General features: G+C 32.4%; 1 protein-coding gene across 4 annotated transcripts in view; it reads left to right on the top strand.

The window, feature by feature from the left end:
- The window catches only part of LOC100647828 (paired box protein Pax-6), a 143417-nt gene that overhangs the window by 56673 nt on the left and 68488 nt on the right, over nt 1–18256 (top strand). For all 4 annotated transcript variants that reach the window (XM_048404816.1, XM_048404815.1, XM_048404814.1 and 1 more), the window contains exons 5-6: nt 15509–15699; nt 16673–16782. In XM_048404816.1, coding sequence (XP_048260773.1) covers nt 15509–15699; nt 16673–16782 — 301 coding nt within the window. The remainder of the gene's footprint in view (nt 1–15508; nt 15700–16672; nt 16783–18256) is intronic.

The raw sequence follows: 18256 nt of genomic DNA, 5'->3' as shown, positions 1-18256 counted from the left end.
TAGTTACGCTAAAGAGCAATCTTTCAACAGATAAATTATTTTAAGCGATAAAATTATAACAGTTTTCCGTTTACAGAATTTTTGAATTCTAAAACTGGTAATTCCTACTTTGGAATAATATGATTAAATAGTCACCGTGAAAGTGTCATAATTAATTTGGTGATTCTAATACTCTGATTAAATATGGAGAAATACATAACATTTTCATAGATGAAATAAATTTCTATTCAAATTCCATTTCTTCCCTTGTATTCGTAAGAATATAAATTTTTACTGGAATTCGCAATCTATTAATCATTGAACTATCGATAATAATAATCAGTGTTCTTGTGGAATTAACTTTAATGGAAATAAGAACAAGGTTATATCAAGACAACTAAGAAGAATTAGGGGAAAACCACTAGCAAACTGTCAAAATCTTCAAGAATTACCACCTTATATGAAACTTTACTGTTATAAAATAATCAAAGCAAAGCTCTCTTTGCAATATTCAATAAATAAGACATTTTTCTGTCCAAGTTCTATTTTGTAAATCATATTTAGAAAAATAGAAATTTGCATAAATACCAGCGTTTTACTAATAACAAACAATTCCACGTATTTATGCTTCTAGAGAAATATAAGACGAAGCAAAGGAATTCACAGAGTAATTTCAAGGCGAGAGACCAGTCTCGCAAAACTAAACCAAACCAAAAATAAAAATACATAGATGGAAGATCGAAGTGTCTGATAGCCTTTTAAAAGAGAAATGTTGAAGACAATCGGTCAACCTGTAAACCGATATCCTTCGGCTATACCGGTCCGTGCATGTACAGTTTCTGTACAGGGCTCGTCTCCAAGATGACACACGGTCGTTTACGCGCGTCGATCGTTTCTGATTGGACGAGACAGCCGCCACACGGTGGTTGAACTTGAACGGCTCGGTATAAGATTGCTGGCCCGGTTAAAGTGACGTTAACCGCTTCGACAGAGGTATCCTTCGTCAGCAGGCCTTGAGTTTTCGTTGCCATGCGCCAAGCCACCGTAAGAACTAAAATTCGTTCGCTGAAAAGAAACACTGAATCGCGAGTATTACATTTCTTTCGGAACTTTAGATGTGAACATATTGCCGAATGTATCGGAAAGTGGAAAAGTGCGTATAACATGCAAAAATATCTCAAACATTGCGTATCTGTTATAATACTTAATAAGTAAAACAGTTGTGTATATATAGGATCCGTTCTTTTAATTACATCTATAAAAATATGAACTTTCATATTTAATATCCTAGAAACACACATACACACGTATAGGATATTTATATATGTGAAACATAGCAATGTGTTTGATATAAGTAGATTGCGGGTTTTTAATTACAAAAATCGTTATAGTGCTAATGCAATTTCAAAATGTCTTACATAATACGCACGATATAACTAAGCATAAAAGCTTTTTATTATTTATATTAGTAAATGTACAAATACCTGTACTGTACATCACCTGTTATCCAGTTATACCATCCCTTCTCATTGTTATACCACCTCTCTATCGAAATCATCATGCAACCGATGAGATATAATCCAGAAAATCATGCACGTGACCGATGCCCTCTATTCGAGGAGCATCTATCGAAAGCTACGCTGGATCATAGGAATCCGAAGATGGTAAGGGTTGCTGGTGGCGCGTTCACCGTGGTACGTGCAGGAGGCAATAACGTGCGACGCGTGGCGCGCTCGCCGCCCTTCTATTACTTTAGGGAACCCCCCGGCGCGTTGCTAAATACCGTATCCCCCGTTTCACCATGAAACAGAGTACCACCCCATGGGCGTCTTCGAAGCAGCAGCCCTTCTATCGCCGCCGAAAACTACCCTTCGTCGTTCCAGATTAAAAGCTGTGATTATACGTGGCATCAGACGTCTAACACTAGTGATGGATTCAAGTACTTCGCAAGTATAATATAGTGATACACGAAAGTATTGCATTTGGACAGTCTGCGTACGCATTTTTATGAATATATTATGCGGGTTACACGAAACTCTTTGAAATTTTAACAATAGGATGAAGTTGGCTGACTTGAATGATAAATAGAAACCAAGTAATTTGCTTGTAATTTTCAAGCGTTCTACCTTTGAAAACAGTTATTGCTGTTTGTTTAATTAATTGTTTTCTTTAATTAACACGTTATTAATGATGTGATCAAATGAAATATACGGTAGAATATATCATACTTCTACTCATTTTAAAGAGAAAAGTTAGTACAACTAATGTTAATACCCTCAATCATAATTATCATGATTCAGTAACGTGTGTATATCTCTTAATCTTAGCAAATAATTTTGTTATTTATTTATTTATTTATTTTTTCGTTTCTATATATCTCATAGACTCAAATAACCTTATCATAGGATTATTTTAATCATGAAACATAAATCCAACATTATTGCACCATAGCGAATTTGAAATTCTCCTGTTTCTCGTGAATTCGAAAATTGAAAAATTCAAGAATTTAAAAACGTATGAACTTGAAGATTTGTTTAAATATCGGATTAGTCACAAATAGAGTTTCGAAACTTATAAATGCTCGAATGAATCATTAACTCTTTTATTATTCCAAACCTTGTGAACAGAACCTTGGGTGTTGAATTTGATTAGGATTTGTAACTACAATACACATATTGAACTTGATCCCACTGTTCTCTAACTCTCTACGATCTTTCGTCGAGTAAAAGTGGATGTATTTCCCCTCTGATTTCCTGTTCTATCCGTTGTTGTTTCACGTTGTATTTTAGAATCGGCCTTTCATGTCTCTTCTTCGCTCGCGTGTTCCACTCTGTGCTTTCTTGTTTTCTTCTATCTCTCTTTCGCTCTGTATCCGTTTAAATTGCGAATACCGTGCGTTCCTCGACTTCTATTTAAATGTAATTTGTATCTTGCCCGCGCAATCGCTATCGCTCCCTTTTACTCCGGTTCCTGCTCGCCTTTCTTTCGCTGGTTCACGTTTAGTGGGTATGATCGCGAAAATTTTTCGAAATATGTTCCCTCCGTTTCTTGGTTTTGATTTCCATTGATATCTTTTTTCATTTTTTTCTTTATTTCGGATTTTAGGCCACACGTATCTTCAAATGTTATTAATGAGCACTTTACATTATCAGTGTATGATTGTCTTATAATGTATAGACTAAATGACATTTGTAGAATATCTAGATTCTATTACATAAAACCTCTACAGAAGCTTCTTAGCAAATATCAGATGTATCGTTTAAGATATTGTATAACTTACAGCCCGCACGGAATAGTCCAATATTTTTAAAAAAATATCAAACATATGATTGAAATGTGCACTGAATGTGAAATTACAACTAACGATATAATTTTTGTCCTACTCGAACGTAGCTTTTATAGAACTGAGTAGTTCATTTTCAAAAGCAATTATAAGCAAAATTGAAACAGTAGAAACTTTTATCGTAAATGCAACTTCCTAGAATATGTGTTTGTGTGCGTGCCCGCGAGTGTACACATGTGTGTATAACGATAAAAGTTTCTACTTTGTGTATATATTCGCAAATAAATAATAAAATAATATAAAATAAATACCTACAAATAAGATAACGATGATACATGTCGACGTAATTAAACTTCCTTAATAAAAATTTTAAAACTTCTACAAAGATATGAGTCACTGACAATTTGAGGTTGATACGAATTTGTAAACCATTGCATTCACTTTTCCGCGTCCTCTTATTACGTTATCTCTTCTCTGCTGCCATTTTCTTAGTATAACCGTCTGGAAACAAGAATTCCATGATGTAACCAAGGGTTCGGCAAAGCTTCTTAGTGCTCCGAATAATAAATCAAAGCAATAGCGATAACTTGTGGAATAATGGTTCGCCCGATAACGATACACGGGAAAAGATCGTCTTCGCTGGCTGGAATTGGTTTTCGCGTCTAGTTCTACTCCGATATAGATGGTTAATTTATATCGCGGTGATTCAATTGCTAATCTATTACGAAGCATTCTATTAAGAGGATACAGTTAACTATTTATGCGAACCGATTTGATTACTCCTTATATTGTCATTTCATTATGCTTATCATCGTGCTTCATGTGCTTATCTTTTATATGGTACCCCACGATATATAAATACATTGTATAATTTTTTTGCTCATTGAAAACATAATGTTTTAATCTAATGGATTATTCTAAATATAATAATAGGAACAATAGGAGAAATTGTAATGATCTATAGACGTTCAATTAATGACGATGAATTATTACATGTTCGAATCTAGAGCAGTTAATGCCACAATTAGTATATGTATACAAAGAGCTTAGTTTAAGCCCCAATCCCTTTCCTATTACTACTTAAACACCTTTTTTGGTTTGCTTCACTTCTACTGTTATAATTTTTGTGGGCACAATTGTAAGAAAACATAAATAGAAATACGTTTTACCTATTCAAAATTGTAACAAACACTCTACTTAGTAGTACATTACCTATATACATATATTTTTGTAGATTTTGTATATATTTGATACAATTTTTGCAACTTTAAATTTTACATGAATGCATAGAGACTCCCAATTCAGTTACGATTAATACCAAATAATATTTAATCAAAGTCGAATAAAAAGGGAGGAATTGAAAGTATAAAGCGTATTGAATCTCAAAATTGTCCCGTTACAAATCATAAAAATGACAAATTATCGCTCATTGGATTTTACTCCTATAATCTTCATATCTTATCTGCTTCTTTCTGTAGAAAGCTCACGAAAAACCATAATCTTAATAGAGTTACAACGTCAGCGTGTCATTTTCGTTGGAGAAGGGCAGGAAGGGTGACGGAAATATTCAGAGCGGTCAGATCAACTTAAGCAGAGGCGAGTCGCAGGATCGAGAGTACATAATAGAGCTGTCACGTTACACAATCGCGGTGCACGCGTTTCACATCTTTCTTTCCTCTGCTATCCTTCGACTTGATCCAGCCGTGATTTCCCACGCGTTATGGGGCGACTGCGCGACATCGTGACAACGTAGGGTGCAAGATTTATACTGCAAATCGGCGTATCGACGCGTGCCGCACCGGTTCACCCCAATTTCGACACGTACGAATTCGTTGCGATCGCAATTTCGAATAATCGGCGAAAAATTGCGCCATTTGCCTGTTTTACCTCCCGTGGAAACTGTGGCTAAGACCATACTTCAATATAATATAATATAACAAATTTTGGATTGATACAATGGAAAGAATTTAGTGACGTGAGTTTTATAAATGCACTGTAGTTAGGAAGCACAGACAGTCTTAAATGTTAGGTATTAAAAGTAACATCTAGTAAAAACTTTATCATTATTATATTAAGGCATATACCGTTAAAACACATTAATGTTGAAACAACTAATGTTTTTGTAATTTCTGATGTAATTTCGTCCCAAGGTGTTTGTGAGATAAATCTTATAGCTAAATTTCTTTAATTCCCTTGAGAAATACATTAATAATGATTATGTTGATACATATATAAGAATGAATAATTTTGTGACAAGTATTATTACTTTCTCTGATAAGTCATACACAAAATACGATAAGTATGTATATGTAGGCTTTCGTGACTGATTGTATATAGAAAATGATTCTAGTAACTAAGAGGAACTATAATTAATTTGAAGTGACGTTAGAAATTGCAGTACTTAATAACCTGTGACATATCCTACTGTGCAACTTTTCTACAAATATATTACCTGCAAAATACATTTATGGTTTTTACTTAAATCGTAGTAATGGATCTTTTTTGCATAAATCGATCCTCCCTATCATTCTACGTATAAAAAATATGAGATATGGCTATTGAAAGTTAAATACTTTTGAGATATGTTACACTATTTAAATATTCAAATATTTTACTATTATACCTAAATATTTTTGTATCCTTTTGTTAATGTTTCTCATCGCATTATTTAATTGTTCGACAATGATAAACAAATAATCGTAATCCTTTTGCTCGCGGAAGTAAAAGCACGTAATCAGAGATCAATAGCGAGAATAGGGCGTAGAAATATGGAGAAGACGAGTAGATGTTGGTTAATTGAAAACAAAAGGAAATGTAGGCTATGTGCAAAGAGAGAGGGATCACTGGAACACTACACAGAAGAATGTGGGGGAGTAAAGAGGTTAAGAGGAAGTTTAGTAAGAGTAAAAGGAGGATACTACGAAGAAACAGTCAATTGTCGGCGAGAACTAAGACAGGAAAAGGGGGCATAATACTAAAATGATAGTATACTGAAATTAGGGCTAAAGTGTCAATAGAATGGGATATGTTAAGTAAATTTGAGAGTAGTTTATTTTCGGTTATGAGGAGTACGGAAAGATGAATAAAAAGAATTATAAGCTAAATCCATTACCAGGCTGAGGAGGCCAAAATAAAAATAAATTATTAAATTATTATAATAGGCATAATATTTTGCAAAAGATTCTTTCTAGACTCAACTTCAACAGTTTTATATAATATATAAAATATAAGACAAATTTGAACAGTATATTAAATACTTTTATTTTATTTCTTTAGTTTATTTCATTTCAGTGAAATATTTCTGTAAAGCTACACTAAATCGCCGGCCTTTAGCCAAAAATTAACTGTCCTATTCACCTCAAATTTTAATCTTCATTCCTCTCAGCATGTCTCATAATACATATTGCTCAAGCAAATGACAATTATACAGTACAACAAGGGGCGTGCTTAGAAGCGAAGCGCTAAATCGTTATCACGTGTCGAAGAGCTGAAACCGCATAACGCGATATACTCTTATTACGTGGCAACGTATAGCAACCGATCCAGAAATCAAGTAACTTGTAATTTACGTGCCACTACTACACACTATGCTTCTGGGAATAAAAGGGGTGATTTAATGACAGGTTACATGACATTTTGCAACCACTTTGCTTTCCGCTATATAAAGGGTATTAAATTCTACTCCGAAAATGCGAATTATCGCTAATTAAAATTATCCGCTATATAAAAAAATACTCGGACAGCGATGTCGAGACAATTGAAAAATTTCATTAGACAAGATTAAATGATTTCGAATGATGCGTGATTCGGTGTATGTATACATATATCCATTCCAGAACTAGAAGCGTAAATTGCACAGTACACTTTCTAATATTACTAATCGATTCTATTATTCTCTATAAGAAATTGTTAGAAGACTGAGGATAAAAATTAATTACTTTACTAACCTTTAAAATCTTTTCTATAGTAAGTTCCACGTCTTTTATATTTATTCCAATATTCATCTGCATTTTATGTAATAAATTCTATACTACTAGGTATTCGAATAATTTCGTTTAAAACAAAATAGCAGATAAAATAAAAATATCTTTATTTTCTTAATGAAGCATATAAGTACATAAATATCGTATTTGAAATAATGTATTTATTAAATACACTATTACTTTAATTTGATAATAGGTACAGGTACTATCGATTCATTCGAAATAATAGGTCTTTGAAATAATCATCTCAGATTATTTCTTGAACAAAAGAAATAATATTAAAATAGTATTTCAAGTAACGTAATTGCAAACGTGAAAATGTCAGTAATTATTTTATTCTAATAAGAACCAATCCTGTAATAGCCTGTATAAATTCACAAGAGCGGAGTGTATCAAGCGAGAAAAGCGGAAGAAGCAAAGGGTGCGATTCCTCTCTTCTTTCCCCATTCGGTTTACTTCCGTTATCCTAGGGTCTGAACGTGCCCCATGCATCGCGGCTTTATTATGACAAAAACATCCTGAAATAGTAGTTCGACCGATGCAAGCCTGGTCAAAAGCATTTTACGAGGGTTATTTAAAAGTCATGAAAGTCTTGGTTAAGGGCTGTACGCGGATGTCACACTGTTTTCAGTGAACGACTCGCTCGTATCCTGTTTTGAATAACCACCGCTTCTCGCGTCATGTTTCACATAAACGATAAATCAACGCGATGATAATGCGAGCTGCTTTGCTTCGATATTAAATGAACGAACTCAATAGATACAGTTGATGTTGTGTAAGACGTCAACTTTTGCTTTCTATTAAGTCGTTCGATAAGTTTCTTTGTACGATGCTTTTACTCGTTCTATAATGTGTTTTATTAAGTTGCTATAATATGAAATAACGTTTATTTCAAGTTTGAACTTTACGAAAAAATACCAACTTGTTAAATTCTATCCTATTGTTATTTGTGTTTCTGGGGAACCAAGTTCTACTCTAAGCATCATCAACTCTAACTTTTGTCAATTTCTCAATTTTGTTGTCTGGATATAGAGTTAGTGTTCGAATTCTCAAGAAATAACTGAGTTACGTCCAGAAGTTTATTCATCGAGATATAAATCGCAAAGTTTATCATTCTATCAAATATCGTCGACGGTACGTGTCCAACACGTTTTTTATGCTACATATCATAATACCTCGCGTTATGATAAATATAAAAGGGTCAGAGATATTATCCGCAGTCCATGTGACTCGCATGAAGAACGATACTCGGCGAGGGCTGGGAAACACACTAGGAACTAGGAAGAATCTGGTGGATCGATGAAATTAGCATGATCTGTGAAGAGGGTGGCCAATCATCGAGAAGGGTGTCGGATAGAGACGTCATAATATTATCCTCGCTATTATTCTAAACGGTTCGATAACAATGATAACTAAGAATAATACGGATTATTTTGAAACGATGCGTTGATACTTTTCAAAAGTATACAAACTGTAATTATGAAAAATAATAAAAAGAAATGAAAGAAATAAAGAATAAAATAAACAGCTCGAATATTATCTTTTTAAAATCTTTTTGCTTCTTATTTAAAAATTAATCGATATTATTGCCTTAAAAGATTTATATCATCAGTTTGAAATCCTAATTAAATCTCAATTCCATTAAATTTAAAAATAAAAATGAGAAAATATGTGTTATTTACTTATCAAGACAAATGTATTTAATGTTGTTTTACTTAGTTTTAATGATAAAAACAAAATTTCGGGAAAATTCGTAAAAATTCTATTAATATTTAGAACCTTAATCGTTCAATTACCAATTACCAATCAGATTCACTAAGCAACAAAATTTACGAATACGCAAGGAACAAACTTAACTATCTTAATTCTAAGACTTTTGTGGGTAAAATCCTTTAATTTGTATAATTTCTTTTAGAAATACATTAACGATAATTGTATTGATACGTAAATATAAAGAATTCTGTGACAAATTGCGTTTCTAATTTCTTTGATGAATCATATACACAAATACGAGTACGTAGACTTTCGTGCCTAGCTGTAGCATTGCTTAAGTTCCATAGTCTCTTGACGTGAAATAATACTTAAAACTAGAACTGGAAAATATAAATCGTTAAATCTTACTGCCACTAGACGCGTTACCAAAGCCGCAATACATTATAGCTGGACACTCATAAAAATATACTAAACACACGTTGATAAAACGTAGAACTCTTTTCTTCGCGATCGACCAATGAAAATATGTCACCAATTTCAATCTTTGGCAAGTGGTTTGCCATAAAGCTTACATAAAAAGTATTGTGAGATCGATTTCTAGTATGGTTACGATTGTCACGATATAATGACGAGGGTGACACAGGGCGCAAATGTGTTGGAATGGAATAAAGAGAAGGATATCGGCGGTGAATAAAAAAAAGGAGAAAAACGGCCAAACACAGCCAGGACACTCGATGTCACAGCGGGATTGTCGTTTGACTGGCACCCGTTCTTTAGAACGTCAGCTTTGTCGCAGGGAGAACCTTCTTTACCGCAACGACTTTTCATTGTGTCGGGCTTGTGACGTCGAGGAGTCATTCGGCTTGGACGCTTTTGTGCGTTTCATGACATCGCGTTAAGACGAAAGCCGGAAGAAACCCCGTTTGTTTGACCTGACACTGGAAAATTGGAAATACTGGGTTTGGTACTTTGTAAGTCGCCTAAGAGAACTGTTGTAGATTATTGTGGAGCATGGAGGTTGTACATTGCTTTATTTTCGTTTATGTGCTGGCTTTTATTCGTTTCAGATACTTTCTAACGCGTTCATTCCGCATGAATCTAGTTAGCGCGTATATTTCTATTCTATATATCGAACGAAGAATATAAACTGGAAAATCACGAAACGTAGCGAAAACATCGTATAACGATGCACATTGTATCCTATTATATTCTAAATTAGAGTACTGAATTAGTGTGATATTGAAATTTGATGATATTGTTAACATTCCAAATATAATACTATTGGGTTGGTAACCAAGTAATCGCGCAATCGCATACACCTAATAACTGAAATGTACTATGTATACGAAATATAATACTATTTATATGAATACCAAATGTAATATGCACACAAAACCATAAAACCGACATATTTATACATATACATATTTCTTTAATCTCAAACAAACTTCGTTAAAAACATCATCGAAATATTTCAAATTTAAACATTTGTAGTATTACACAATGTTGATATTTGATAATACTCTTGATATTCCAAATACAATGTATTTAAACTGTAGTATCCAAGACAGCAAGCATTATTCTTATATAATCTGTAGACTGCGAATATTCATCCAAACTTCATATTTTATAAAGATATTTTATATATTTTAGCATATTAAGTGCTATTCTATACATATCATATGTTCACATTTCTCACAGATACATAAAAATCCGCAGTTTAATAGCCTGAAACAAATTGTATCAACTGCAACCTCCTCTAAAATATTTCCTATCTAAAATCACTAACGAAAGCGTAATACTGTTCTTTAAAATTACATCATACGTAATCTTTATACAAAAGTCAATTTTGAGGACGTTGATAAGATTAAAAGGAGAGGAGTCGAAGAATGTCAGAGGACATCGAAGACAAGTCGAGGGAGAGTATCAGCGATGTCTGTTTCGTGTTTGGGACGTGTTCGTGATAGCGGTGTGTCCGCGTGTGCACTGAGGGGGATGACAGTACTCCGCTCATGGGTCCGAGATGTCAGCTCGCTTCAACGCTACGGAACCCTGACACCGGGTCTAACAAACCTTGGGGAACGAAAATCTCCCATGGCCAATCACAGAACTTTGCGCGTAATCCTTGGACACGCGATTCCTCCTCTTCTCCTCTACACTATATACTGTATACAATCTTTCTCGTGACGAAACGAAAAAGTCTTTAGTTTAAGGTAACCCTGAACTTTAAACAGATTCAAATATCTATATTTCGATTGAAATGTATGTACGTTCAATGGAGCAGGATATAAAATTAGGGATGTAAACCATGAAGCATATTGAAGAAATGTATTTGCGGATATTTAAATGTCTGTATATCATTTTTACATATTGTTCTTTATAACAAGAGTACGGATTTTTATGTATTTATGGAAAATTTGGAGATGTAAAAGTGCACAGAATATGCAAAAGTATATAAAGTATTCAAAATATAATACCCTTTATAATACTTAGTAGATAAAGCAATTTTTTATCCAAGTTCCACTTTTTTAATTATATTCATAAACATATAAATTTACAATTTACATATTTTATGTCCGCAGTCTATCTGTACCTACGTAGACAGTTTGGTCGATATATATTAAAAATAGTTGGGATAAAATTATGGATATTGAGAAAATATGTCTATGTAAAGGTATTTACTTACATAAGCTTATACTTAATACTTAATATTTAATATTCATATATTGCGTTGAACATGAAGTTATTAATTTATTATGTTAAATATCACACGTTTCTTGCGTATTTAATGTGCATAAACACTTACGACTTGTTAAAAATGGAGGGCCAAAATGTTTTATATGAGACCACAAGAACTTTACGTTAACGTTATCGCGCGAATAGCTGGCGACGCATGGAAGAAAATACACGTCTGGGAAATGAATTGCGAAACTATCGGCAGCAGAAGAACGTACCGCTTTAGTTCGTGGGAATTCTTTTACGACTTGGCTGGGATTTATACGAGCTGTAAGTGACAGAACCGACGAAAGCAGCTCACGTCGGCCAGAGGATAAATAAAAGATACGACAACCAAGGGGAATGGAGGCGGTCTGGATATTCTTCGATACGTGCATACTTCAATCATTAATGTCGAATATCGTTTTCGAAATTATGATTGCGTTTATTTGCTGAGACAAAAGCACCTTTTTTTAAAGTATGTTTTAATCGTATCAACTGCGTATACACGTGGCTAACAGGAACGATGACGAGTGTACTGAAAATGTCGTGAAGGCTAGATTTTGTTATGTACGATATTTGACAAAGTTATAAGATACTTTTATAGACTGAAAAAATTTTTTTCATCAGTGAAGTCTACTTACATACAACTATGTAAAAAATATTATCTGAAACAAAAGTCTTCTAGATATCTAACAAAAGTTCTAATAAGTATTTAGAAAAATACATTGTTCGCTTATCTCCCTCTGTTTCTCATTTCTCTTAACTCCTCGCGTTATTTGCTGAAAAAGATATATTAAAACAGCAATATAACTAAACTACAAAATAATATGATAATTAAACGACCTACGACTAGTAATTAAAAATATTTACGAAGTGTAAAAACCATACAAATTACTTTAATTGAAACTGCGTGAATTTATGTGTGCAATGCTGTTCATAGACATTTCTATCGGTATTATGCAATTCCACTAATATCAGGAAATTATCCCACATATAAACAAATAATTCATAAGAATCATTCGCAATAAATAGAATTCATAGTAAAATACAGGTCGATGCAATCTACTTTCGCTAACAATTATTTAATATTTCTAATATGTTTAGAAAACATTCGCGGTATCTGACACCTCAGTATTACATATCCTATACTATATATTTTGAACTAGTATGTCAAAAATACTTATGTCAACTTCCTAAGAGTTCAAACTCAAATAAACAAATCATTTCACAGACAGTCATTTCACAGACGGACAGTTAGAGAAGAAGAACGATTTCGAGCGTTAGAAATAGACACGATCATAAGAAAGGATTATTTAGAACATTGAAGATTAACAGAGGAAGAGTGGTAGTTTAGGAGGTGGAAAATCGATTCTCGATTTTCAGGTAGACCTTGTACAAAGCATTGTTATTTATTCTTATTTATTCTTATTAATTATCATTAATTGTTGTTTAACTCTGTATTTCATCTAAGCATTGTTACAATAATCTCGATTTTCAGACTTAAGAATCGATCCCTGAATTATCCAGAGAATTGAACATTATACTTATAAAACGAAAACTAATGCGGAGAAATAAATTAGATAATAAATATATTATAGAAAAATATAAACCTAATCCAAACCTAACTCATATACTTCAATACTTTTTCGAATTACAAGGCTAGATGTTAGGTACAATTATTATTTATAAAACACAAAATAAACTTCATATAACAAATCATTTGTAGATAATTTAAAATGACACACCCTGTGTGATTCCGATATTCTAAACATGGTTTAACAATTTCCTGATAGTTCGTTTCTCTCTCTGCCTCGGTCTTGTCCTTTACATTTTGTAAAATTTCATATATGGTAGTGAATGGCAGACACAAAACAGTACCCTTGTGTTTATGTTTTCCTTGTCCTTCGTATATTAAATTTGATGAAATTAAGAAAGAAATATGTTTTAAACTAACCATTTTCAGACACAAGTATCTTATAGGACGTAGAAAGCGTATCTGGATGTAAAAAAATATATGGTGGCAAACGTTTCATTTAACAAGGTTACAGAGACAGCCTCTGTATCCATCAACTTAAACACAGTCTAAAAGAATTGAGATGTTAATGTTTTGCCTTTCTCGAAAAAGATTAGAAAGGGATAAGCAGTTTAAGAGTTTATTTTGCGCAAAATAAGCCAGTTGCGCTACTTTTAGTTCCTATTCTCGCGCCAGGGTTCTCTTTAATTATTTAGGTAAGAATCACGTCGCATCGTTCGGAACGTCTTAACGTTTCTTAAGTTTAGGGCTTTTTACATACATACTTAATATACATATAGTGAATACGACTTGCTTATCTCAACGTAAGGTGTAATATCAACGCCCGAAACTCGATCGCCACTTCGACCTCTCCCGTCGTATCTCGCGACGGTCTCACGAAATTCCGCTTAATTCCAACGAAGACTCAGAAATTACAGCAGGCTGCAGGTCTCTCGTACTACACGTCGATCGACGGTAGTAGCATCGCGCGTGTAGGCGACCGCGTGCACATGTTTCGCGCCGCAGACGCGCGAGTGCGTACTTAGGTTGGCAGAAGCCAAAGTCCCCTTGGAGTGACGCGAGACGGATATAATTGAAGCCGGAGGTAATTAACTCCCTCGTGGAGCACAAGCCGCTCACCGCATCGTTTTAATTACCGCTCTCATCGCATTTCATCGGGCAGAAGCGCACCCCCCAAACTCCTCTCATCTTTCTCTATCTCGATGGTTTAACTCGGTTGAACCGGTATGTTTCGTGTTTATAATAAATCCGATGCCTCTCCAACCAATGCGCAATTTATTAAAGGCGTCCCTCGAAACTGATATTGTACGAATAAACGTGATTCGAAATAAACGAGTGATGGAAGTTTCTTTGCTGAGTTCCTCTATCCGCATGTCCCATGGCTCGTGATGTGTAGCTCGTTTTCTAGGGTTTCCCCGGAGGAAATCTCAATTACATAATATGTACATAATTAGATCACACAAGAGCTCATAATAGATTTATAATACGAATATAATATATGGTAAATCTATACAAGACTGTATTTAAGGTTCTAGATCTATAACTTTTGCATTTCTGAAACAAATGGTATGTCAATAAAAATTGTATTTATTACATCTTCTTGTAATGAATGCAAAATAACAGTTACGAAGAAAATATATCACAATATAACTCTAAAAATATTTAAAAAGTAAGTCTATATCGTATAGAAAAATTTCTAAAATTTTCATTCTTTAAATAGGCACTATTGTATTAACCATTTGAAATATTTCGTTTCATATCATAAATTATAGAAATGCTCAATCAGTAAATATTCAAATCTAAAAATCTCAATTAATCTCATTATAATATTGTGATTATAATGGATTATAATACAAAATTATAATATTGTATAATATGAAACAGAATAAATAGTTTTTCGTCTTTATTTATATTAAACGATAACTAGTACTGATCGTTCCGTATAAAATTTATGCAAAATTAACCACATTTCAAATATTTTTAAACGAACAATATGTATTTGTAATATGATTAATTTTGAATAAATTTTACGTGAAATGATTAATGTAGTAATTTATATGGAATATATACAGGAATAATAAGTTAGGTAGCCATTCTGTGAATGATTGACAATAATAATTAATTTTCTACTAATAGGTAAAAGTTATTCACTTTCCAAGCATACATTCTTTAAACTAAGACTAACTGTATATACTTAAAAATACGTTAAATGTTAATAAAAATGTAAGTTATAATAATTGTAATTAAGACGTAGATAATAGTTACAATTAATTCCTCATGTTCTATTTCTAATTTTAGGTGTCATCTATAAATAGGGTACTGAGAAATTTAGCAGCACAGAAGGAGCAACGGCAACAACAGCAACAGCAGCAGCAAGGGGTGGCTGCTGTTGGTGTTGGAGTTGGTGCTGGTAGCCCAGCTGAGAGCGTTTACGACAAATTGAGGCTACTGAATGGGCAAACCACAGGCTGGCCGAGGCCCAATCCATGGTAACTTATTCTTCCTTTTAACATTGCACCATTTTTCTCTATAAAACCATTATGAAACTATGTATAGTAATTTATAAGAACTGAAAAAATTGTAAACAAAGATAGTTTTTTAATTTGGCAATTTTCATGTAGAAATATAAAAAATTTGATAAGAGACTTTTCATTAAATTTTGAACGGTATATGAAATACAATATAAATAAAAAGTTGAAGTACGTGATGATAAAACAGGCTAAACAATTAAAATCGCTTGATAATACAATTACAAATGATGACACGATAATTATATTACTTTCATGTATTCATTCTCTGAAGATGAAATAATATAATAAAAAATAATAGTAGATGAAATAACTATATCAGAAGTATCAAGCATCGAAATGTCAAGATTTTTAAAAGAATAACCTTCTCATAGAAGTAATTTTACGTGTAAGTACCCTTTTTTAAATACCACGATAATACAAATTCATATAAAATTCTATCTTTAAATATAAGATTTTATATCCTTTCTTGTATCTCTACGAATATGTGTAAAGATAAACATTTTATAAAAACTTTCCCGATATAATATATATTAACTCAACCAGTAAAGCAAAAGAAATAATATCATATAAAAACTACTACTGAATTCCTTACATCATAATTTAAATCTCGTTTAGAATTTTTTTAATGACACAATCCTTATCCATGTATCAATAACATGATCTTTGATAGTTTTCAGTACAATATTATTCTAAAATTGTACTAAAAATATTACTAAAAATTGTTGGTAGTTTTCGGTTCAATATTATTCCATTATTTAAAATTTTTCCCTTTTACAAAATTTGTTTGATCTTAAAATGTTTCGTAATCTTTATAGTTTTACATTGAAAATGATCAAAATTAGGAAATTGCTCTAAAGAAATGAGAGCATAATTCGGTTGAAAAAGCGCAAAGGCCGCAATCTCTCTATTTTAAAATTTTACTTCACATTAGGTATCCATCTGGTGCTGGCAGTCCGTTTCCATCCCTGCAGCCCAGCTTGAGTCCAAGTCATTGTACAGCCTTGCCGCCGGATCCTGCGGATATTCTGCATGCAAAGAAAGGTAAGTGAAATTAATACTAATCAATACTTTATTTAAATTAAGATATTTAAACGTTTCGCTACGTTTCACCTGTCTTCCAGTCTTCATTTTTATCAATATTCTATTTGAAAATATAGTCAGCGATACTGCGATAATATAGAATGCGTGTCAGAAATTGATATGTTAAAAAATATACATAATTAACATAAAATACTAATGTACAATATAAAATGACGTTCTATTAAATAAGATTAAAGATTAACAAGGTATTATTAAAAAGTCGAAGTCTTACGGAACTTGGCCTTAACATTCTTCTATTACGTTAAATCTTCCTGATTACTCTAGTCAAATATAATTAACATTATAATCAAATAATCATTTAACAGGGGCCACGAATAGTTCTGTCAGAGAAACTTTATGTATTCTTTACTTAACACTGATTATCAATATGTAAGACCAATAATAACTACACGTAATAAATAGTGTTAGGACTGCTCAACACTTCAATTTCTAAAATTAAGCATTTATGTTTAAAGTAATGAACGATTAAATATAATAAATGGTTAAAAACAAACGATTAAAAACGATAATTATCTAATAACGAATGAAAGCGTTATTTCGCACTACAATCCACGCTACATCAAATATATAAACTATTATTCTCATTTATCGTGTAATAATAAACAAAATATATGCCGCGTCTTCTTCTACACTTTTTAGAAAACTAAAGTTTCTTCTTCTAAATATAGATATCGTATCGATTTAATATAAATCATAACTAAAAATATCTAAATAGAAACTTGTTTGTTTTTAATAATTAATTTTCAATCAGGTATTTTATTCTACATGATTATTACAATTATTAAAATTGCTTTTTAGCACTTACGACCGTCTAAATATTTGAGGAACCGGTAATAACATCAAAAGTAGTACACACATTCATGAATCTCGTATGATTTTAATGCATTATATTATATAAATTATATCTAATTTAAATGCAGATTAATGTAGAATCTGCTGATCCCATAGGAAGATACTGGTAGATGCTACTTCCAGTCATCAATTTCTCATTAATTCATAAACTTGGATAAGATTCGTGTACCGTTATTATAAATCGACTGAAATACCACGATAGTTATAAATTGACTGCCCATGTTTATAAAAATTCACATTTTGATGTACATAACTGAAGAAATGAGATTTAAATAGAATATTTTTTCTTTGTATATTTTATGTACATACATACATAAGCATCTTATGTATATATATTATTGTATCTCTAAAATTATAGCAAACTCATAAACATTTATACAGTCTATGTGCAATCAATAGTGCAGCCATGTACCAACTGTCTTAAAGTCTAGAAAAGAAAATTATTAAAATCAACAAACAACCCTAAACCCAAATCCAAAACTAAAAATATATATAAGCCAAGCCAATGTCAAACAAAATTTCTAAAGTAATCCAAGCTTTCCACTATACACTCTAAAAGTAT

The sequence above is a fragment of the Bombus terrestris genome, chromosome 4 (assembly GCF_910591885.1).
Source record: "Bombus terrestris chromosome 4, iyBomTerr1.2, whole genome shotgun sequence".
NCBI classification, from domain to species: Eukaryota; Metazoa; Arthropoda; class Insecta; order Hymenoptera; family Apidae; genus Bombus; species Bombus terrestris.
The sequence above is the reverse complement of the archived record's forward strand: the minus strand, read 5'-3'. Positions and strand labels throughout refer to the sequence as shown.